The sequence below is a fragment of the Seriola aureovittata genome, chromosome 17 (genome assembly GCF_021018895.1).
Source record: "Seriola aureovittata isolate HTS-2021-v1 ecotype China chromosome 17, ASM2101889v1, whole genome shotgun sequence".
NCBI classification, from domain to species: Eukaryota; Metazoa; Chordata; class Actinopteri; order Carangiformes; family Carangidae; genus Seriola; species Seriola aureovittata.
In genome coordinates this window covers 15,623,514-15,647,870 of record NC_079380.1, presented here as the reverse complement: position 1 = coordinate 15,647,870, position 24,357 = coordinate 15,623,514, and the positions used below count along the sequence as shown (strand labels likewise).

The following is a 24,357-nucleotide window of genomic DNA, read 5'->3' as shown; positions in this document are numbered from 1 at the left end:
AGTGGACATTACCCCAACCCTATCAAACACAGGCCAGTCAAAACACCAGCCTGACTCAAAAATCACAGGTTCCTGCCAGGTTAAATAGGGATATAACAAACCACCTTCAGCAGCAACACCAGGTATTTGAATATGTTTGGTGGATGCTCTCATTCAAAATGATGTGGTTTTGTTTAAACACTTTGGCAATGAGTTAAATGAGCCTCTCTCAGCTGCAAGTGAGCACTATACACAATTTCTCATGAATCAAAAACATCTACTGGCATCACCTTCAGCTCTACAAGGTTTTCCCCTGTATCAGGTCCAGTTATGGGATGGCACTGATAATATCTTTCCTTTGAGTCTGTAAGAAAGCAAAATTAATTTTAGAAATTGGAAAGCAGAGAATGACTCATTGGACTTGCTGTGATCCTGTTTTCAATTATAGGCCTTGAGGAATATTTTTTTTTTTTTTTTGCTGCTTCCAGCAGCATCAGATTACTTTTTTGTAAATACGGCCTCCAAATACCACAAAACATTTTGGAAATGAGAGCAGGGAGGAGAAAGAAGCATGAAGTCAATGTAAAAAGAAATGATGTAGTCATGAAAAGGTGGAGGAAGGCAGGAGTGAGAGATAATGGAGGGAAGCAAAAAGGAAGAGGACCATGAGGGAGTGGGAGGTAAAAAAAGATAAGGTCAAAACAAGGAAGACAGAGGAAGGAGTGTAGAATGGAGGAGGGAGGAAAAAGGAAAAAAAAAAAAAAAAAAAAACTTTGAGGAGAGTAGAGTTTGTGATTTATTCCACTTTTGTGCCTGGGGCATTCCTCACTAACTACACACAGGCCTCCAAACAGGGATGTAAATACAGTTGCAACCAGCTAAACGTGTCCCTATCTGTTACATGTCTTTTTTAAAAAAGGCACAGAAAATGCCCAGAACTGTGAAGAACACTGTGACTGTGTCGTCTATGTTTAGCGGAGATGTGGTCAGAACCACCGAGCCATGCCGCAGCTGCCCAGGGTGTTGATCTTGACAGCGTGGCGAGCAGGTCAGGGGTCATGTTCCCAAGTTTAGGTTGGAAAAGAGCTGTGCTGAGGTTAGTCACCCTCATGACAAACCAGTGGTTTGACCCTCTGTACAAAACTGCCTTGAATCACTGGAGAGGAATCCAGAAGAAGCGTGCTTCTTATCTAGAAGTGAGTCACTCACTGAATTCTTAAAACACTGATTCCACAAATGATTTCCCTTTAGACACTTTGAGGACTGTGTAATACACTATGTAGAAAGTACCAAGTATTTTCGATAATTTAAATGAGTCGTATTATGTTTTACGTTTTCTTCATTTTGCTTCTTATTATACAGATTTACACCAGTACAGTGCTCTGCTTGAAGGAAAATGTCATTTTTAAGTGTTTACATATCATTGTTTAAAGGATGAGGCATCAGGATGAGCCAAACTATTGTTTATGCGCATTAATAGAGATGGGCTACATTTATTCTTTATTGTTATGATACAGAACTTCCAACCATAATCATTCAACTACCATGCCAGATTTCTCCAAAAGTGAGAATACATCCTGAAATACAAGATAATAAACAGGTGAAAGTGACACTGGCCATGCAGGACAAAGAGATGCATCAACTAAACAAAGTTTTCCATATCTAAACAGATACTATGGCGTGATATATACTCACTAGCTATGGGTATACCCGTATAATCTAATGAAATCTAATGCAATCCAGTACAACAGCTCAGCCATAAATTCTACCTTTACAAAGCTATTTCCTTTTGCATATCACTTAGCCCTAATTATAATGTTTTCAATTAGCAAAAAGGTAAATGTGAATTGTAGATTATATCCACCAACATTGGGAGCCCTGAATTATGACTACAACATGTACTCTTTGTGCAAAAATAATGTCATCTTAAAGCAGGCCCTCTTTTTGTGTCAGGGCATTCACAGCGCAATCTTTTTAAAAAATTAAGTACAGTACGTTTGAGGGAGCGTAAGTATCCACCGCCAAGCACAATCCCTCCTAGCGGGGAGGCAGCTTGAACTCAAGTATTTTAGAGTCAAGTCATATACGGCTTGTGTGGATCTCCATGTCAAACACACATTAGTGGACTAATCCATTAAATGGGCCGTTTGCATCTTTGCTCTGGTCTAAAATCTTTTTATGGGCCCTCTTTAAAAACATCTGCTCTTTTTGTCCTTTATTTACATTCCCAGACAGGACAAAGGAGGTTTCCAGTCGAGTCTCGTCTTAACAGGACTACATTTATTCTGACCGTGACCCAGATGCTTCTCCAGAAGTGTGTAGGTTGCTGCAAAGCTTATTCACTCTGATAAAAATCAAAAACGGTTCTGGGAGGCCTTTACAATCATTCTCCGGCTTGTTTTTTTTTTTTTAAACTGTTGATTTCCCACAAGAGGAAGAGATGGTACAAAAACAACTGAGAAACTTGTGTAGAGAGAATGAAGTGCATGTTGCCATTAAATTACTTTGAACTAGGGTTCCAGCCCTCCAGCACAGACTCAATTAGATACTCCAGACCACATGGGTTTGTGATAGACCCAGGGGACGGACATAAACACGTGTGCGCGCACACACACACACACACACACACACACACACACACACACACACACACTTTTTCCCACCCTCTGACAGTGAATCCCTTAATAAAAGGGGGAAATTGGAGTGGTGGCAGTGCAAACATGGTTTGTTGTGTTATTAAAGTCACAGTGTTTGTGCAGCAAGGCCCAGTTCCCAGAGTCCTCATCATTCAGCTCCCTGGAGAAATGGGCCCTTTCACCCCTGCAGGGTCCAACTTGCTCATCTTGTCACCTGGCATCGGACAGTCTGTGTGTGTGTGTGTGTGTGTGTGTGTGTGTGTGTGTGTGTGTGTGTGTGTGTGTGTGTGCGCATCGGTCTGTGTGTCACATATGCGCATGATTTCTTCAACTCATTAGCTGTGTGTATTTCATACATGTTGCATGTATGAGAAATACTCGTCACCTCTCCAGACCTACAGACCAGTCCTTGTCCATCTCTAACATTCTTACTACAGTCTTGGTAGTTTGACTCTACAAGGCCCAAGTTGTATCCATGTCAGTGCAAGCAGCTTCAGCAGCTAGTGTTACTTTGCAGACAGTTGAGAAATGTTTGTAAATTGCAGTAATGACAGTAGAAGCCCACAGGTTTGTCTAGACTGCCAGAGGAATGTGTTCAGTCTCCACACTGTGGTGGTGCACAAGAGAGCTGTTGTCTTTCTAGGTTCTTCAACTTCCTCTGACAATATGCAACTCACACAAAAAAAGGTAGCATTAAGTGCAACAATGTACTTTTTGCAAAGTTTAACCCATATATTATGAAAAAAAGAGCAATTAACCTTATGGATTAACTAACCAATCCAAGGCTCATTTATTCAATTTCTAGCTGAACATCTACAATTAAGGAATGCAATTCTACCACAGTACAACATTTTTCACATAAGTGTGCAATTGACTTTAAACCTCACCAAACAATATTCTAGCCCAAAGCAACTAAACATTAACCCTTAAGTGTGTTGACACAACAGCTAAATGAATCAGGAAGTTGCCCATTTACTGAGGCTCTTTGCAAAGCGGCTTAATAATAATTTAGCTAGCTATTATCTGCTAGCTGCTCCCTGACAGGAGTTGTTGAAGTCATTAGCCCGGTGGTGGTAGCTAACCAGTGTAGTTCTTTATCTTAGTGCGGGGGTCAAAGTGTATCAGTGAAACGGTTGGCTGACAGCGGGCGTGGGTCCACAGGGCCAGGGGGCTCAGGAATCTGACCTCTGTCCTCACAAATGCCTCACCTCAGGGACACCAGCCAGAAAATGTCAAACTCATATAAAAGATTTTCCCATGCAGTTGTACGTTGTCATACAGCGGTTTCATAAAGACATATCACTAATAATCCCTTTATATGGATGAATATCAGTATATTTAAACAAATACTGTTCATCTAGAAATATTTCCAGATCCCATAACATTCGAGGACTCATGGCAGGTTGTAGTTAGAAGTTTTAGAAAAACACATCCCAGATTTTTAAATGACTCATGGAGAGGAAAAGGCACACTGTTGTTACTAAAGTCAGTGTGACATAAATAGCTCTCCACACTGTGCCGAAAAAGAAAAGGTATACTTGAATGTTTGGTTTAACTAATTAAAAGGTGCATGGCATCTTTTCAGATCAGGATGTTAACTCATTCAAAGAGGCCAGCTTTCTTTCAGTGTTAAGATTGGAAAGGCTTGAGGTCTCCAAGGCCACTAATAAAATATTTCACTGTATGTGTGAAGGTGCAAAAAAACACACGTCCATCATTCTATCAACAACATTACCAGAAGGAGTCCTAAGGCTCTCTGACACACTCCACAATCTGTGTGTGTGTGTGTGTGTGTGTGTGTGTGTGTGTGTGTGTGTGTGTGTGTGTGTGTGTGTGTGTGTGTGAGTGTGAGAGATATAAAGCCTGTCACTCTGGTCCTCTCCAGGCCTCAGGAGCAGTATTTATGGACTGTGACTGACCCACATACAAAGCTGGAGAGTAGAATAGCACACAGTAACATAAAAAGATCTCACTACTAACTATTCTAATTTGATAGGTTCCAGTAGGTGCACTGTGTGATTGTTTTTTTTTTTTTTTTAAATTTCAGTTCTTATTTTCTACCATTTGTCCACATGAAATGCAAATCTTCACACAGACGTAATGTTTGACACTGTGTACACTATCCTCTCCAATTTGGGATTAAGCCCTACACATAAAATAGTTACATCAGAGTATGTCCTGGTTTACATTTGATCTGTACTTGACAGATGAGGGGCAGTAAACTTGTCTCAGGACAACTGAATGAAAACATTTTTTCTCTAAACATAACTTCTTAACCTGAAACTTTACAACCCCCACAAAATGCATGCACACATGCACATCCACACACACAAAAAAAACCTCAAACTATCTGTTTGAGAATGTACAGCATGTCAACTTACACATATGAAACCTTATCAATTTTACATTTCACAGCTCCAGTTACATTCGTGAAATATTTTGCATTTCAAAGTTATGATTCTGAATTCCATAACAGATACATAATCTTACAGCACTGACTTATTTGCTGACTCACAACATGCACAGACACACAAAGACGCACAAGATACAGAAGGTAACGATGACCTTTTCAGAGTCCCATCAAACACTGGTGAAAGGCCACTGTCTGTTCTCGCTTGGCATTGCACAGGGGCCACAACAGAGCTCCTTTCAACAGCTTCCTCTGTGTAAAAGTGTGTGTGTGTGTGTGTGTGTGTGTGTGTGTGTGTGTGTGTGTGTGTGTGTGTGTGTGTGTATGCTGGTGAGGCAAACCAGAGGCTGGTGACTCTCTGAAAAGGTGAAGGGTGGTTGCTGTTTTCCATCGGGTTGATATTGTCAGAGAGCTACGCCTTGTGTTCCCCAGGTCAACCCTAGACAACAAAGCCTGGATAATACAATGCTCAGGGCTCAGCTTTCCAGCTGCTGCCACATCGCAAGTTCACCAAGAATTCACGCTCTCACCACTTAAACACAGACTGACTAATCAGAAAAGCAGAGATGAAAGAATAAACATGAAAGAGAAACTGAAGCTGGACAGGGTCAACAAAATGGCTCAAACTGAACAAAAAAAGAAAGAATACCCTTTGATTTTGGTCAAAATCTGATACCTAGCGTTTCCCAGTGGAAAGGAATAAAGACTACTTTCCACCGATTACCATTAGCTATGTGGATTCCTTTACTCTACTTTCCAAAGCAGACACTCAACTGAAAGATTCCCTTCCGCACTTTCTGATGTCTACCAACCACATGTGTGGAGCTAACCTTTCATGTTGCTGCACACGCACACACACACACCTGAGTGCTTGCTGCTGGTCTAGTAATGACAGAACGCGTCCAGTGTGTGGACAATATCAGGAGGGGGGGAAACATGAAGAACACAAAATGTGAAGTTAAACAGTGTAGGAGCTGAAACACAATTTTTACATCCCTCTGTATGTGTGTGTATGTGTGTTATGCAAAGATAGATTGATTACAAAGCTTGCAGTTTACAGAGCAGACACAAACACACAAACAACATTTAGGGGATGAAAAACAAAGGAAATGCAAAACTTTAACAATGGTAATTACGCACAAGCAAGCACACACACACACGTAAATGGGAAACACAAATAACTAAAAAGCTTCTCTGTGAGATTCACACCTATATCTGAACTCAAAAGAAACAGAAACAGCCACTATGTATATTTAAACAACAGGAATATTTTGACACTTTCAAACAGCATGGCTCCTGAGTGGATAAGGAAGGCATGCACAGATATATATCAAGTATATGAAAACAACAGATCAAATCTCTTCTTCCATGGAAGAAAATAAACAAACCAGATAAAAACACAATGAAAGAAAAACATTCATCCCCTCTACTTACAACCACCCTCTTGCAAACACACACATACACACAGTCACACTCTCCCAGTATGCAAAACACTCACCGTGTGTGAAGTGTGTATATGTGTGTATGAGTCGTCCCCTGCCGAAGTGCAGCGCTCCAGTGAGAGGCCAAACTCTGCTGTGGCTCTGGAAGCTCCCTGCCTGCCCCTCCCACCTAGGCCTGTCATGTGACTCAGCATGCAAGGCAACAAGACACACCCACTTCCTTCAAATAACCTCCCCTCTTCACCAAAAGTAGAAGGAAAAAAAGAGAGAAAAAAAAAACTTCCAACCTCTATGCACCATAAAGTAAACTTTAGCAGAGATTGTGTGGAAGTGAGGAAGACAGTGCACGTGTATTTTGTCAGAAGCAGTAGAGGAAGAACAATTACTTAAAGAGAAGATGGGTTACAGAGAAAAAAAAAAAAAAAAAAAGGCAGGGATTATGTGTGTACGTTTCTACACTGAGACTGAGTGCAGCCTTTGAGCCAGCTGAATGTCCCTCTCCTAAACTCCCAGGATTATTTACAACCCTAATTACCTGGCCTGACCCTCTCATCTCCTCTCCAGGCTCTGCATTCACCACATCCCACTCATTCCTCACACACAGACCTGAGACACTTCACATCAAACCACTGGGATTCCCTTTGATATTACATAAGGTGGTGCTTTGAATAATTTCGCTTTTAGTTCAAGATACTAACAAACACTTTGGACTATGAGTCAAAAGCCAAGTTACACTTTTAGAGGGAGCTGTTTCATGTTTCAGGCAGTCTTATGTGATGCAGAGTGAGCACAGGCTATGAAGACATTTGTTCTTTCTGAAAAGGAGAAAATGTTGGAAAAGCTGGGAGTAGAGGTATTGCATAATTCCACCACAACTAAGCTGTTTTGGCAATATTCAATAACATCGACACACACACAAATGCAAATCAAAATAAAAACATTTCTGGCATGTTGTAAAAATCAGTTTATAATCACTGCAAAGCTATGATCAATTTCAGAGCGAACACAGCAACATTTGACAATGCACTCATTTGTAATCTTTTAAAAAACAAAAGCAGTAAATAACGTCACCAGGTTTTCAAGCATCAATACATAATATGTTAGAAGGGGCAGCCAAAGATAAGAATGACAGATGTAAACGGCCAAAAGAAATTAAAGCTTAAAAAGTTCTCAACAGTTGGAGATTTCTGTTGAATAGTCAGAAATGCAGCCATCACTTATTTTTTAAAACCTGAGAACAAACCAATTACTTTGTCCGATTACTGTTCTTATGGAGTATGTATATTTGTGTGATTAAAGAGGAGAGGAAACAGCTGTCTTCAGCCTCACAGGAAGTGTAATTATACACCAGTGCAGGGCTTGAGTGCAAACACACACACACACACACACACACACACACACACACTCTAAGGGCAGCACCTGCATTCCTCGAGATGAAGAGTCATGTTCCTGAAAAAACACACACAACAGGCTGCAAAGATGGATTTGTTTCATGTCATTACACAGACTTAGTTGCCGGGATGAACCCCTTCTCCGGGTGCACGTTGGCACCTCAGTGTTGAATACCTGCTACACCCAATGCAGCATTTATACCATACCCATCCAACCAATCTGAAGCAATGTCATGGACCTTCAAAATTCTGCACTATAAACACACAAGATAAAAAAAACAAAAAAACAACAACATATAAACACAGAAGACCGTGTAAGTGTGATCAAACCCTGGTCTTACCAAATATGGAGTTAAAATAAACCATTGTACTCAGTGTTACAAAGTGGGAAATGGTACATCTCCCCCAAACTAAGGCCCCCTCTCTTAAAACCTTTTTTTCCTAAACCTTCTCTTTTCATTTCCCTCTCTCTGAAAATCTATTTAATCAATAAAACCCCTTGTTTTAAACTGAATATGCATATTCAGCTTTAGAGTGATACTAAAATGTAGATAGACCTGACAGGAGTTACTAGTGGGTTTAGAAGCTACTAGAGGGAGCTTTCTGCTCTCAGCAAGTGGGGTTTTTAAAATCACCTCAGCAGCAGCCCCGTCTCCGTGTACTTAACAGCATATCCTCAGTTGAGTTTTCGAAGCCTAGATCTTCTTTACAAAAGCAGTTTACGATGCAGACATGACCATAGAAGGATATTACACAAGAACATGTTACTCCTACTGTACAGTATATCTTTACTGTGCCAGAGATAAAACAAGCCACAGTGTAGTGAACTGAAAAAGAAAAAAAAATGTAATCGATCTCACAGACCACAGAGGCAACCAAATGCAACATGCCTGTTTCCTCTTTCATTCAAGTCAAAAACAAAAATGAATGCCCAAATTAAGTCAGTTTACTACAGTATCCTCATCTGTGATTTTGTGTCATGACACAGTTGCTCTCCTGTTTAAAAAGAGAGACTGTTACAGGGCTGAACAGCTTTGTGCAAACCATCACTTGCCAACTTGGAGCTCTAAACACAAACTTTTCCTCTTGCCCGTTTCCCACATCACCGCCTCTCTGGAGCCACTCTCTTTATGTTTCACTAATAACTTTCTCTCTCTCTGTGTTCTTTCTATTTTACACCAAACCCTTGAGTTAACCCTTTCTCTGAGCTCCCCAGAGTGTAAAACTATGTCGCCCCCATAATCACTGACGCCCAACATACCACATTCACTGCAAACTTTAGCTCTGTGTCAACCCTTAAACTATGAAAGCTGACACAGGACTTTACAGATGTTATTAATAGGTTAAGATGGACCTTTTGTGAGAAAAAAAAAAAAAGATTTTCTTTCCCTCCCCTTCCAAGTTTCTTCTTAAAGACGCTGACTCCTGAGTGAACCCTGCATACATGCAGTGTGAGCCAACCGTCATTTGTTTGATCCGACATAACTTGGCGTGCTCCTTTATTAACAGAGTAGCTGCCCTGCTGGGGACATGGTCTTTTCCAGATAAAAAGATCTTCATTTTGAAGAGACAAGGTATGTGGCGACAGAAAGCCAATGGCAGCGGCTGATGTTTCTGGGCCACGCTGAGCCAAGATGGTGTCATGTATTGGCAGGCGGAGTATAGGGCTGCCTGGCTGACCCCTGACAGCGTTCCTTGCAGCTGTCCAAGGTCTTTCATAAGACAGAAACATGATGGATTGTAGCAGCATGAGTCACTGGGTGCATTATATTAAGTGCATTACTCGGTTCTCTTTTCCATCTACAGAAAATGTACAGTGAAAGTTATGAAGTTTATGAACATTTGTGAATATATTGTAATTACATCAAAGGGAAGACGGGAACACATTATATCAGTACACTTGGAGGAGTGAGAGATAAACTTGGGTTGGTCAAATCCTGTTTCAGTAGAACAACAAAAAAAACACAAAACCGAATGTTCTGAAATATCACTGAATGTGTGATCTTTAGCTCCACTGCATGTTGAGGAGTACAGCAAGAAATAAACAGACAAAACAAAAAACAATAAAAAGACAGCGACCATAGCATCATTATACAGCATCACTTGTATGATGATCTTGTGCTGCCCATGTGAAAGATGTGGGTGGTGACCACAGAGAAACTAAATGTTTCCTTTGTGTGTGTTTTTTTTAAACTCCCTCTCTGCCTTGCCCAAAGGGAGTACCAAAGCCTCCATACAGGATATCAAGATAAACTTAAATGTGTCTCTGTATACTTGTGTGTATGTAGGTGTCAAATGAAACCAGTTCTCTAGGAAATACTTGCTACTTATAGCAAACAGCCGAATGAGACCACTCACTGCTCTGAAAACAGTGTTTGCAGCCTCACATTGGCTCCTCACGTTTAACCATGTTATGTGTGTGTGTGTGTGTGTGTGTGTGTGTGTGTGTGTGTGTGTGTGTGTGTGTGTGTGTGGAGCTGGACAGCTGATCTGCTATTTGATGTGTTCGTAATTGTAAATTATAACAGGCTTTAAATGCAGTGCTGAAACAAAGCTTTTACACGCTCCAGGCTTGATACCTTCCAGGTGAGTGAAGCCAACTACCTGTGCGACAGCGTCTCCTGCTGGTTGCTGGTAGGAGTTGCAGCAGTAATTTTAACTGGTCCTCGTTCTACAATCACATGAGAGGTACAGATACGAGTTCAACATACTATTTTTATTTGGTATCAGTGATTTTTTTTAATGCTTATATTTTGCCAACAGTCAAACTAACATTTTGTGATGTAGTGATAATTTCAAATGTCTTGAAAAGGGCGATATGAATTTTTATACTCAATATAATATAAAAATAAATAAATACATTTAAAAAACGAAGAAAATATCACAAATATTACAGGCATATGACTGGTTACTTTTTCCTTTCTTGAATACAGAAGGAAATTTGATCCAAACAGCTATATTAAACTTCCCTGAAGTAATGCTCGTTTCAGTTTCATTTACCAGGAAACTGTGACCTAAAGGGAGTTATGACTGCTCTCATACAAACACAGAGATCAGATACAGAACAGCAGCAGACTTACACAGGTGAGTGCTCTTATATTATGATTGCTAGCTGTTCATTTACCTTGGCTTCATTTAGCTCTGTCTGCTTTGTGAAGGTTTCTTTACTTAGAAAGGCACAATGCAGCTGACAGGTTGTTTGGTTAGATCTGGAGTAGCTTACACTGCGCTCAGTCAGTCTTCCCCTGAAACCTTTGTTGTGTCTGAGAACCATGTATCTGAGTAAACTTATGAAATAGAATTGAAGAATAAATTCAGCAACAGATGCACATATCCACCAACATCCACTTTATAGCCTTTAACTACTTTGTTTCAAATTAATTGAGTTATGATTACTGATTAATCAAACAGGATTAACAGAAAGATAATTTGTGATTATTGTTTGACATTTCTCAAGTTATATCAAATGTTATTTTTTAGTTTGCTTAGAGTTATAAAATTAACAGTTTTACCTCACTGTAAAAAAAAAAAAAAAAAAAGAAGAAAAAAAGTGAAAATGTCAGTTTTTAACTTAATAACTTTTCAATGTTTTACAGGATAATGTGGATGTCACGAAGAGTCACAAGTTGCTGTGTAGCTCTGTTCCTTATCCTGACCTCTGTGTCAGCTGTGAGAAAGCTCAATTCAATCAATGATTTGAAGGAAATCAACTTTGGCAAATCTTTGCCCACGCACAGTCTCCTGCTGCTCCACTGGTTTGCCAACATTGTTGAAATTGACAGAAACAACGTCATACATTTCACCTTTGATCCAAACAGAGATTATGGCTCGCATCATTATGGCAACTATGAGAGGCTGCTGGACCGACTACCTCCTGAACACCAGTACTACACTGTTGGCAATCTCAATGAAAACACTGCTGAGGAACTTCCAGATTATGTCGTGGATCCCCCCGCAGGATATGCAGGAACAAACATGGACCGGATCATCTTCAGAGTTAGGGATCAGAACACAGGATGGCAGAGAATAGACCGAGTGTACCTCACACAGCATTATGATCCAGCTCATACGTACGAGATCAGTATTCACCTTTTAAGAGAAATCAGAGAGTTTTCTGTAGGACAAAACCAGCGGTCACTGACGTATCTAAGAGATCGCTTTGAAAGAAACGCTGATGACTTCCAATTACAGGACATCAGTAACACATGCGGTCAACTTGCTTGCCTTGGACTGCTGCTGTTTATTGTGCTCCAGGAAAAGTACTCCTCTAACCAATTCAACAACAGACCTCAGCATGCGGCAAGAAGAAACACAGACACTGTTGTCAACTTTTCAGAAAACACACAAAACGCCCACGATTTTGCTGATACTTCAGACAACGGCACATGCTGTCCTTGTGATAGTTATTTATTGATTTTTTTGTTAGTTGTTATTGGGATTGTCATTTATTTATCAATGAGAAGATGACAAGAAAATGTTCCTAAGATATTGTCTAAACCAAATTGTGATGGAAATGCTTTTCAATGATGATGACCAGGAAACCAGCAGGACTTAAGATGAGTGAGAATCAGGCTGTTATGACAGCTCAGTACACCTGGTTGAAGGCAACAAGTTGCTCTATTATCCTGTCGTATGCTTTGTTCTGAATCCATGTTTAATTAATTGTGTATTATATTAGCTTATTTTGTAAACACTGTTCAGTTATTATTGACATGTAGGCTTATTATGACATGCCTGTGATGAATGATACAAATACTGAAAAATCACTGTCATGAAGGGCTGAGAGCCTTAAGGGTTTTGGTTCAGCCCAATCAGTCAAATTTATTCCAGGGTGTTTTTGCACCTATAACTTGTTTGCTCTGGTCTGAGGTCAATTGATAACTTTGTAAACTTGAGCATTTTCCCCTTGGTTAAGTTTCTTTTTACAGAGACAGAAATCCAAGTGAACCAAAATGCACCGCTACAAACCATGTGAAAACATTCACTTTTCTTGTTGGTCAGATGTTGTCTGAGGCAGGAGCAAGATATTAAATACAGGAAGAAGGTCCTGTGTTTTGACTAGTGCATATTTCTGAGAGAAACATTGCTATGCTTCATTCTGCAGTAAACTGTTACCAGGGGTGGGAGTAACGAATTACATTTACTCATGTTTACTCATCAGATCTTCAAGTGCTTAAAGTGTGTGTGTAAATAAACCGGATTATGTGAACCGTGGATATTTTATTTCATCTGGGGAAAAAAAGTATTGGAGCGTTGTTCTGCTGGCTCTGGCTGCACTACACCTGTGTGTTAGGTTAACGTTATGTTATCCTATGGGTGAGAGAGAAAGAGGAGTGACCAAAAAAGCGAGTGTGTCCCTCATTGAGTTCTTTTTACCAACATATAAAGCAGCAGCATCAGACACTGAACTAAATGACGCGTTCTGTCTCTCTCTATGTGCTTGTGTGTTGCAAACATCAGTTATATGCGATTATATATGTTACACTGTGGCAGGCAAATTCAATTTAGTATTAATTTAATATTACAAATAATAAGTAACTACATTAATGGGAAAACGAGTCAAATATTGTCAGACCGAATCTGAGGTGGTCTGGGCCACATGTGTCCACATTCTTTTAGCAGTGTAAACGCAAATGCGTCCTGGGCCACACTGAAGGGCCGCCTACTTGTGTTTCATAGGCCCTCTTAAGACCTGGTATTAACATCCGTCTCAGTGATCCGATCACAAGTGGACAGCTCTCAGTTCGTCAGTTCACACCTGGCTTTAAAATGCATCTCCACATGCGTCTTGATTGACCACTTGTGATCGGATCTCACTTCCCTGCTTTATATGCAAGGCTGAAAAATGAAGTGAACACGGAAGCACCAAAAACTGCACTTCTTGAATGGCTCCAAAAGCCAGTCAATCCCCATAGACTCCCATGTTAAAATGCCCAACTTTACAGCAGCAACAGTTTTTTGGATGGCGATGACGGAAAGGCCCACTCTGAACTTCAAAACCACTCTTCAGAAACCCTTGGGTGACGTCACGGAGGCTACGTCCATCTTTATTTACAGTCTATGGACCGAGCAAGTGAGAGAGAGAGAGAGGGGCACGGCGGGGTTACTTGCATATCAAGCGGGGAAGTGAGATCCGATCACAAGTGGTCAATCAAGACGCATGTGGAGACGCATTTTAAAGTCAGGTGTGAACTGACGTACGGAGCTTTGCACTATGATCGGATCACTGAGGACGCGCGTTAATTCTAGTGCTGATTGATTAAGCTTATTTTAAACATCATCGCGATATGAACTTGTGCAATAAACACATCGCAAAAGACCGGCTGAATACACGATGAATTAGAAAAAAACACATTTTATTTACTGTCCTTCATCACACCACCTGTTCGACAAGATTTAAACACGAAGAAAAGCTACAACCCCCCCCCACCCCACCCCCCAGCAACGTTACCTGCAGCAGAGAGAGAAAGACCTTTGTCTGCCCTTTCCCATTCAGCTTCGCTTAGCAAAAAACTGTATACACACTTCAATATCTGTTCACTTATCTCAAGTAATATCGTCATCGTAAAATTTAACAGTGTAATTTCACATCGCAAATTTTCCTCATATCGTGCAGACATACCCGCCATGTTATTTGACTAAAGGTGCATGCCGGGTCTGGCTAACACTAAATCCTAAAATTGTGAGGAGCGCAATGAGACAGAGAGGCAGAGTGGACTGGTTATATTTTGCAGTGAGAACCAACAGAGAAGCTAGATTCAGAGCAGGTTAAGGAGGACTTTGCGGTGCATGAGATACGGAGTGACATTCAGACACGTATGTGCAACACTGTACAACAACTACTGCGTTGCCTGGCAATGTAGCGTTCTGTCTGTTTATCAGCTGCAGTCACCATTGAGTTTGTTGTTTATACATCTCGTCTTTTTCTGCTGCTTTATTCTTTTGTTACTTCTGTAATAAGTGACACAAGTGGGTTCTGCCGCATACCCGGATACAACGTACACCTGGCTACCCGGAGCCATTTAATTCAAACTGTAGATAATAACAGTGCAAACTCTACTCTCTTTGCAGGCATTGTCATAAAGCTGTGTCAGTGATTCTGCTTTTTGAAACAAACTTCCTTCCTGTAACCACTAGCAATGCTTGTTCCCCCGGTTTCATTTATAAGGAAATGAAAATTACAACTGCTCATACACAAAGACAGAGAACAGAAACTTAAAACCAGCCGACTTAAACAGGTGAGTGCCCTTATTTTCTCATAGCTTTTGGTTTTACCTCAGCTTCCATTCAACATCATTAGTGAGCTGTTTGTGCCTAGTCTTGTTTGTGAATGTTAGACTTAAGCACAATGCATCTGACAGTTTGTTTTATTAGATTAGGACTAGATCACTCTGCGCTTAGCCAGTCTTCTCTGAAATCTTCTTTTCACACATGAGAAACACATTAGTGTTTCCAAATTCAACAACATATAAATACATCCACCAACATCCCCCTCATAGCCTTGAAACATTTAACTTCTTTGTTTGTAGGAATTGTGATTATTGATTAATCAAACACAGGATAAATAGAAAAATAATTTGCTATTATTGTTTGTGTTATTTAGTTAGTAGTTGTTAGCAGTTTACTTAAAGTTATAAAACTGACATTTCTACAGTTAAACCAGACAAGTTTAATTTTTTACAAGTCTGTCTTAAAACAACATTCAGGCGTTCCTCCTGTTCATACTGACAATTAAGTGATTCCTTCCTGATGCAACAATCTTAGTATAAACTCCACTCTTTCTTTTATTTTTTATTTTAAAAGTATATTTTTTTATGCCTTTATTTGATAGTACAGTAGATAGACAGGAAATGGGGAGGCAGAGAGAGGGGGAATGACATGCAGCAAAGGCCGTCCAATGCGGGACTTGAACCGGGGCCAACTGCACGACTCCCCTAAACTCCACTCTTTGTTTTACTATTCCTCTGTCAGAAATAAAAGCAATAGCAAGGTAACACCGTCTGTTGAAGCACAAAGAAGGAAGTTTATACTAAAACGACTAACTTTGCAATGCATTCACTGGTTTTAATTTGGTAAGACTGCTGAAACCTAATTTTAGCTTCATATGAAATATATGTTTGCAAAGAAATAATCCCTAATATCAGCCCAACTGCTCTTGCCAGTATTAGCTGGAGGAACAATAACAAAAAAATGTTTTAATTCTATCGTTTTAAGACCGAGTGGAAAAATTGTGAACCCATGTTTTGTGAGTTAAAATGATGTCATCATTGAAAATCCTAGAAAATAAAATAAAATTATCAATCATGAAAATAATAATTAGATGCATCCCTTATGACTAATAAATGTATGGATTGAGAATGTAGAGTACAAATTGAAAATTCAACTAAGGATTTTTTCAATATTGTTACAGGATGATGAAGATGTCAGGAAGAGTCACAAGTTGCTGTGTAGCTCTGTTCCTTACCCTGACCTCTGTGTCAGCTGTGAGAAAGCTCAATTCAATCAATGATTTGAAGGAAATCAACTTTGGCCAATCTGTGCCCACGCACAGTCTCCTGCTGCTCCACTGGTTTGCCAACATTGTTGATATTGACAGAAACAATGTCATATACTTGACCTTTGATCCAAACAATGAAGATTATGGCTCGCATCATTATGGCAACTTTGAGGGGCTGTTGGAACAACGGCCTTACGGACACCGGTACTACACTGTTGGCAATCTCCATCAAGACTCGCCCAGGCGACTTCCATCTTATGTCCTCCATCCCAAGGCAGAGTATACGGGAAGAAACAGGGACCGGATCATAGTCAGAGTCAGCGATCAGAACACAGGACGGCAGAGGATACACAGAGTGTACCTCACACAGCATTATGGGGTTCCTGAACATCCGGGGACATATGATCCAGATCATACCTACGAGATCACGACTAACCTTTTAAGAGAAATCAGAGAGTTTTCTGTAGAAAATCGGCAGTCACTCATGTACCTCAGAGATCGCTTTGGAAGAAACGCTAATGACTTCCAATTACAGGACATAAGAAACACATGGGGTCAACTTGCTGGTCTTGGACTGCTGCTGTTTATTGTGCTCCAGAGAGGGTACTACTCTAACCAATCCAACTACAGTCATCTGCAGGCGGCAAGAAGAAACACAGACATTGATTTCTTTGGCAGCAGACAAAATCATGGGAATGCTAATACTTCAAACATCTGTACAGGCATCTGTACTTGTATTGCGGTCATTTTATTTTTGTTAGTTGTTATGATTGTCATTTCTTCATCAGATATGAGAAGATGACAAGACATGAGGGAGAGCAAGTTGCTAGATATTGTCTAAACAAAAGTGTGATGGAAATGCTTTTCAATGATGACGAAGACATGGAAGCCAGCAGGAGTTAACATGAATGAGAATCAGACTGTTATGACACCTCAGTAGACCTGGATGATGGCGACGGGTAGTTCTACTATTCTGTTGTATGCTTTGTTTTGCCTCCATATGATGCATTAATTGTGTACTTTATTTTCTTCATATTGAGACATAGGCTTAGTATGACATGCTTGTGATGAAAGACCAAATATTAAAAAAATCACAACTGTTTGCATTGAAGCGCTGGGAGTCTTGAGGGATTCAGTTCAGACCAGTCAGTCAGCCAACTTTATCAGACTATAGGATCATAGTAAAAACTCAGTGATCAGCACATCTTCTTCACCAAGAGCTGAAGGAGTCATCAGTGATTGAAGGTGGTGAAGTGTTTGTTCTGACTGAAAACCTGCAGAAGCTGACCTCAAGAGACATCTGCTGTAAATAACATTTGAATGGCTCTTGAATTTGTTTTAAATTTGTTTTTGTTTTTTTTTGTTTTTTTTTTTTTAAAAACAACATGGCAGTTTTAAGCTTTATTAAAGGGTTACGTGTAAGGGGTTGTATTTCGCCAAAAACATATCTGGATATTTGAGCTTTATATTTCTATTAAAAAAAACTGCAGTTAGGTAATAACTTCACAAATTCTGCTCTGGTACAATCATAAACCTACAGGTTTTATTCTTGCAATAATGTCATGCTCCAGCACATTGAATCTAAAAGTAGTGACTAATTGCTGCCACATCCTGTGTCTGATAAACATGAAAAGAATTTAAATAGCTCTGATGTATAAATGAAACAAATGAGTGAAATGTGCTATGGCCTCTTAAGAACAACCTTCTGTAAATATATATTAGCTTTTGGATATATAAAAAAAAAAAAAATCAGGAATGTATTTTACATGATTTGTATTCTTTCTGTAACGTTGAAAATGGTGCATTTATATACCACACACTGCTTTGTTTGGTCTGTAAATAAAGTCTATAAAGCTGACACATTTGATCATCTCTTCATACCATTTCCTCAAGAAGCCCAGGTCAATGTGAAGAAGAATTCAAATACAGAGGGAAACTCTTGTGTTGGTCTTTGTGTTGATGAATTTACTTATTCAAGTTCAGTTAGAGCAGCAACTCGCCATTACTTTCTTTATTGAGTAATCACTTTAATTATGTTTTTAACTAATCAATTAATCATAGTAAAAGTAAAATAATATAATAATGAAACAATTGTAATAATGGCAAAAATGTTATCATCAAGGTGACATCTTCAAACTTGTTATGCCTGGCCAAAAGTCCAAAATTCAAAATTTGTTTATGGATGGAAATATATTGGGGAAAAAATTGTTTAACTCCAATAGAACAAACTGGTCTAAAACCACCACATACTTGGGTTTGAATCCAGCTGGGACCTTTTATTGCATGTCATCCCTGTTTCTCACTCCTGATTTCTGGACCATTTTACTGTGCATCCATCTAATAAAAGCAAAGTTCACCACATTTATTAGGCCAATATTGTCACCACAGGGTGCAAAAAATAAAACTGACAATAATACATTTCCCAACATCTCACTACTTTTAGGCAATGAAACCTCAAATTAGATTATCAAGAGTTGTGACACATACTGTATGTACTGAGGTACAATAAAAAAAAAAAAAAAAAAAAAAAAAAAAGGATAGTATAGAAATATACAGAAAAATGCATGCAATAAAAGAATCAGGTTCTGTAATTTGAAACTGATCTGTGATAAGCAAATACTAGTTAATAATAAGCCAGCCTCTATTACAGATCTTGTAGTTCCTCACCCTGCAGTAAAAGGACACAGTCACTGTCAAACCTGGACCTGCACAGGCATGTTTCAAATCTAAACCTGCTCAAAGGAAAAAAAGAAAAGAAAAAAACTCACAGAATAAATCTTTCTAAACAGCTGTGTCAAAACTCCTGTAACCACCAGCAATGCTAGTTTCCCCAGTTTCATTTACAAGGAAAAGGAAACCAACAGGGAGTTTAAACTGCTCTCACACAAACACAGAGATCAGACATTCAACAGCAGCTGACTAAAGCAGGTGAGTGCTCTTTCTTCCTTATTTCTGCTTGGTAAAGATTTCTCTAAAAAGGTGAAAATAACACTTAGACACAATGCAGTTGACTTTATTTGGTTGGAGTACTCTGAACCTGGCCAGTCTTCTCTGAAATCTTTGTTGTGTCATAAGTGTACTCTTTCACATAGAAGTGAGGAACACGCAGTAGCATTTCCAAATTCAACAACAGATACACCTAGCCCCAACAACATCCACCTTTAGCCTTGAGACATGTAACTACTTTGTTTAATATCTTTCCTTGGAATTGTGTTATGTATTTGTATAATGAAATAGTTTATGGCGTTAAGTGGTTGTTATTTATCAAGTCAAAATACCATTATTGTTAAATTTGCATATAACTATGGATTTGACATTTTTACCTTTGATCTATAAACCAGATTTATCAATCGTGACAATAAGCATTAGATCCATCCCTTGTTACAAATGCATGTACGGATTGAATAATGCAGCCAGTAACTTATTCAATATTGTTACAGGATGATGAAGATGTCAGGAAGAGTCACAAGTTGCTGTGTAGCTCTGTTCCTTACCCTGACCTCTGTGTCAGCTGTGAAAAAGTTCAATTCAATCAATGATTTGAAGAAAATCAGCTTTGGCCAATCTGTGCCCAATCACAGTCTCCTGCTGCTCCACTGGTTTGCCAACATTGTTGATATCGACAATAACGATGTCATATACTTGACCTTTGATCCAAACAATGAAGATTATGGCTCGCATCATTATGGCAACTTTGAGAGGCTGCTGGACCCACTACCTCACGGAAACATGAGATACCAGTACTACACTGTTGGCAATCTCCATCAAAACTCACCCATGCGACTTCCATCTTATGTCATTTACCCCCCAGCAGGGTATGAGGGAAGAAACAGGGACCGGATTATATTCAGAGTCATGGAGCAGAACACAAGAGGGCAAGTTTTGCAGAGAATAGACAGAGTGTACCTCACACAGCATTATGAGACTTCTGAGAATCAGGGGACAAGGTATGATCCAGACCATACGTACCAGGTCACTACCAATCTTTTGAGAGAGATCATGCAGTTTTCTGTGGGGGAAGACCAACAGTCACTGCCAGAGCTCAGAGAACGCTTTGGAAGTAACGCTGATGATTCCCATTTATGGGACATCAGAAACATATGGGGTGACCTTGCTAGTCTTGGACTGCTGGTGTTTATTGTGATCCAGGAAAAGTACTCCTCTAACAAACATAACAGATCTCAGCGTGCATCGAGAAGAAATTTACAACCTGATTTTGTTGTCAACATCCCAGAAAGCAGACAAAATCACATGGAGGTCGACACTTCACAGATTTTTGCAAGACTTCTGCATGATGAGAGGGATGACGCACTACTTGAGGTGACGACCAGCAGGAATGGAAAAGCCAGGATTGTTTGGAGAAACATTCCTAAACATCGTCTAAATAATGGAGTGATGGTAGTGCTTTTCAAGAACAATGAGGACCAGGAAGCCAGCAGGATTTATGAGTCCATTGGGAACAGAGAATCAGGTAGTTGTGACACCTCAGTACCCCTGAATGAAGGCCTTCAGGTCCGGCTGCATAAGGTGAGAATAGAGTGCTGCTTCTGGAAAAGGGTGGGAGAGGAGATATGCAGAGGACCTGAGTTTAAGAATCCCAAAGCAGTCGATATAGCAGGCTACAATGCAAAACTCCAACTCTTTGCAAAAGATGGTAAGGCTTGTGCTCGCTTATTCGTTAGGAAGACTTTCAGTGAGTGGAGGTCAGAATTTAACAAGTCTTGGGTTGGGTTCTATACCTCTGCAGATAAAGCCACACGTCACTATGAATGGTGGCAGTGGCAATGGGCAACCAAATTCAGACCTAGCGCTGATGTTGAGAGCTCCTGTTATGACGTCTATGAATATCACTCAGGTATGGCAATTTCCCCAGGAGTCCAAGCACGATTCATACTCGTGGATGAGGAAGTTAAAGTAAGCACCCCAAGCTGGAGGTGATGAAGAATACTACAGATACACTATAGACAATCTTTTTTACAAAATGTTTTTTTTTTTTTTTTTTTTTTTTTTTTTTTTTTTTTTTAAAAAAAAGGTAAATTATCAGCCACATTACAAATTTGAATTTATCCTTGCATGATAATTTCTGATAAAATTAAACAGTGTTCAAACCAGTGATCTCATTATTCTTAGTTAGAGTCTACCCAGTCCATAATCAAATAGCATGAGAGTTTTAAAAAAGTTAAAGAATTATTTGTGCTCTGCTTTGTTTTCTTCTAGAGATAGACCGATAAATCAGACCCGCTCGACCTGTTCATACAAGTCAAGCAACCAGCCCCGTATCTATAATTAAACATAAGCTACACAAACACTCATTCATATTGTATTTATGCAGGGTGGTTTTCTGAGGTAATTTTACATAATGTACTGTCCCATTGTGATGTGCCAACCACTCGCTCCTCAGCTCTCATTACTTGTTGGTAATTGGGGTAATCATTTGTCCTCCATCTGTCCTATGTTTTTGCTGTATGTATTCACAAAAAAAGCTTATTGGGGTTTTTTTGTGGGTAACTTAAATCACCCATCTCAGTGTGTCATGAAGTGCTCAGAGTTGTCAGGGTTTTGGTGGAGCCCTGCCAGTCATCTTAATTTCAGACTACAGGATCTGACTAAAAACAGCACATCTTCCTCACCAAGAGATGAGGAAGTCATCAGTCTAATAATTGATATAGCCTTTGCATGGACTGAAAACCTGCAGACTCTGACATTTGCTGTAAACAACATTTGAATCAATCTTACCTGCCTGGAAAAATTACAAAACAAGATCAAAAACAATATGGCAGTTTTAAGTTTTATGATTACACAGCTGGACATTTGGAGCTTTTACCTATTTACAAAATTGCTGTTTGTTAATAAAAGCTCTAAAGCTCTCTAAATGGCTCTTTTTGTATATCATAATGCACTGCTCTGGCATGGTCATAAAGCTCAAGGCTTTATCCATGCAGCACAATGTCATGCTCCAGCACATCTAATGGTAGTGACTCACTGATAATTAAATCCTGTGTCTGAGAGATGAAGAGAATGTAAATGGCTCCGATGGAAAAATGAAAGAGTTAAGCTAAGCATCTATGGTCTATTGAGGAAATCCTGCACTGTTGTTTAGTATTATTTCTGTAATGTTTAAAATTGTGTGTTTAATAAACCACATTTCATGTGTCAGATCCATGTCAGTGTTTATTTTAAGTTTGAGAAACATTTACCCAGGTGAGTGTTTGTGTTTGTAATAGCATGTGTGCTCCACGCAAAACACACGCCCACTTTCCAGAGAGATCACTTCCAACCCTTGTTACATGCACAAGTCCTTGTTTCTAGCCAAGTCCCAAGGAGACCTATCAAAAGGCCTTTATGTTTGTGTGGAAGAGACAAGTAGTGTTTTAATGTGCTGAAACTAGGATAGCACTCAGCAGGCCATCACAAGACCAAACAGATCATAAGATAATGAGTCATCATTACAAACTGTTGAAGATTCAGCTTTAAGGAATACTAATCAAAAGTTCCCTCCCTAAGGCTGATGGGAGTCCAGAGCCAAGAGTTAATGACAAACACACACTGCTTTGTAAATAAGAGGTCTAAAAGCTGACACTTTCGATCAGCTCTTCATAGCAATTCCTCAAGAAGTCCAGGTTACTGTTAGTCTACAGAAAACATCTTATTCCTGCTACACAATAAAAACATTCAAACATATACAGGGACTCTTGTGTTTGTTTTGGCATTGATGAATTTACTTATTCAACATTGAAGTGACAGTCTCCATTCTGGGTCGAGCACTGAACCAAAACACATCATCTGTTAATTCGGTTTTAATTTCGTTACGCTTCCTCCAGGCCCAGCCTTAGTTTAACTGAGGTAACTGGGTCAGTTTGTGTACATGAAAGTCACAAAAAGAGTTAAGGATGCAACAAAAAATTATTTTTCATTCTTTTCTTTTTGATCATTTAATTATATAAGTAAGTAAGTTAGTAAGTTAGTTATCCCAAGTCCTAAACTAAAAGGTGTTTAATTTAAAATGAAATACAACTTTTAAAAAGCTGGAACCAGACTATCTGGCATTTATGTGGTTAATTAAACAAAATCTATGATTTATCTATAAGTAAAGTTGTTGCTGATCTACATTCAGACTACATGACGTAAGTTCTTCTTTTTGCATTCTTTCGCACATATCACATAATGTTACAGTCACAATAATGCTTTACTATCACTGATTATTAACTGCACTTTTGGCCTGCCAGCTCACAATGCAAGACTTCACAGTTCAACCAAAGAATTGTGTATAATAGTTTCTCAGTCCACAAGCTCATTCGACACAAAACAGAGCACATTGCATCATGTTGCATTGCTCTACTTCCAACATGTCCTTTGCTGAACGCTCTACTTCATGCTGTAGCCTGGCAGTTAGTGGATGTAATTTGCACCAATGCATATTTTCAAGTACCTCCTAAGGCACTTAACCATTTTATAAATTCAATAATGCACACATGTAACACCAGACAATCTCAGCTCTGTCAATTTTCTTTCAGCTACAGGAGAGCTCGGCAGTAGAATAAGTGCCATCATATTACACATCACAAAAACTTTAAACTCAGACTTTAAAATTTTGTAGTTTCGGCGATCTTTCTCATGGCATCTTTTCTAGTGGTTACAGAGTTGGCACAGATTGATAAACTAACCACCACAATTCTTTTAACTCATTTGATGCATTATGATTTTTTTGTCTTGGCATTTATGCAATTAACACAATCCTGCAAAATAAATGCTATAAGGTATTCTATTAGGATGATGTTGAACTGCACTGCAGCTAAAGATGAGCCAGGTTCAAACCTCTTGATAGAGATCCCTGTGCCAATACAATAGTCCCAGTGAAATAAATGAAGAGCGTGTATTTTTATAAGAATCCATATCAACTGTCCTATTTGTTCTAATGCAGTTGGAAGTTTCTAGGCCTCTGTGTGTGTGTGTGTGTGTGTGTGTGTGTGTGTGTGTGTGTGTGTGTGTGTGAGAGAGAAAA

General features: G+C 39.4%; 2 protein-coding genes and 1 long non-coding RNA gene across 7 annotated transcripts in view; 2 read left to right on the top strand and 1 right to left on the bottom strand.

The window, feature by feature from the left end:
• Nucleotides 1-24,357, bottom strand: part of LOC130185890 (septin-9-like) — a 73,975-nt gene that overhangs the window by 13,583 nt on the left and 36,035 nt on the right. The window contains exon 1 of one of the 5 annotated variants that reach the window (XM_056402643.1): nucleotides 6,524-6,658. The exons of the other annotated variants lie outside the window; for them this stretch is intronic. The gene's annotated coding sequence lies outside the window, so the exon portion shown is untranslated. Of the gene's footprint in view, nucleotides 1-6,523; nucleotides 6,659-24,357 lie in introns of those variants that run through there. 5 annotated transcript variants of the gene reach the window in all.
• On the top strand, nucleotides 10,875-13,067 carry LOC130185892 (uncharacterized). Its single transcript, XR_008830209.1, has 2 exons — nucleotides 10,875-10,942; nucleotides 11,455-13,067. It is a non-coding gene; the product is annotated as an uncharacterized LOC130185892 (long non-coding RNA).
• LOC130185891 (uncharacterized) lies at nucleotides 14,380-22,511 on the top strand. The gene is made up of 3 exons (XM_056402644.1): nucleotides 14,380-15,096; nucleotides 16,269-19,283; nucleotides 19,796-22,511. Exon 3 carries the CDS (start codon nucleotides 19,797-19,799, stop codon nucleotides 21,291-21,293), a length of 1,497 nt encoding a protein of 498 aa, XP_056258619.1. The 5' UTR covers nucleotides 14,380-15,096; nucleotides 16,269-19,283; nucleotide 19,796; the 3' UTR covers nucleotides 21,294-22,511.

Coding starts and splice junctions, on each gene's coding strand:
- LOC130185891 (XM_056402644.1), top strand. CDS start 19,797: ATGATGAAGATGTCAGGAAGAGTCACAAGTTGCTGTGTAGCTCTGTTC.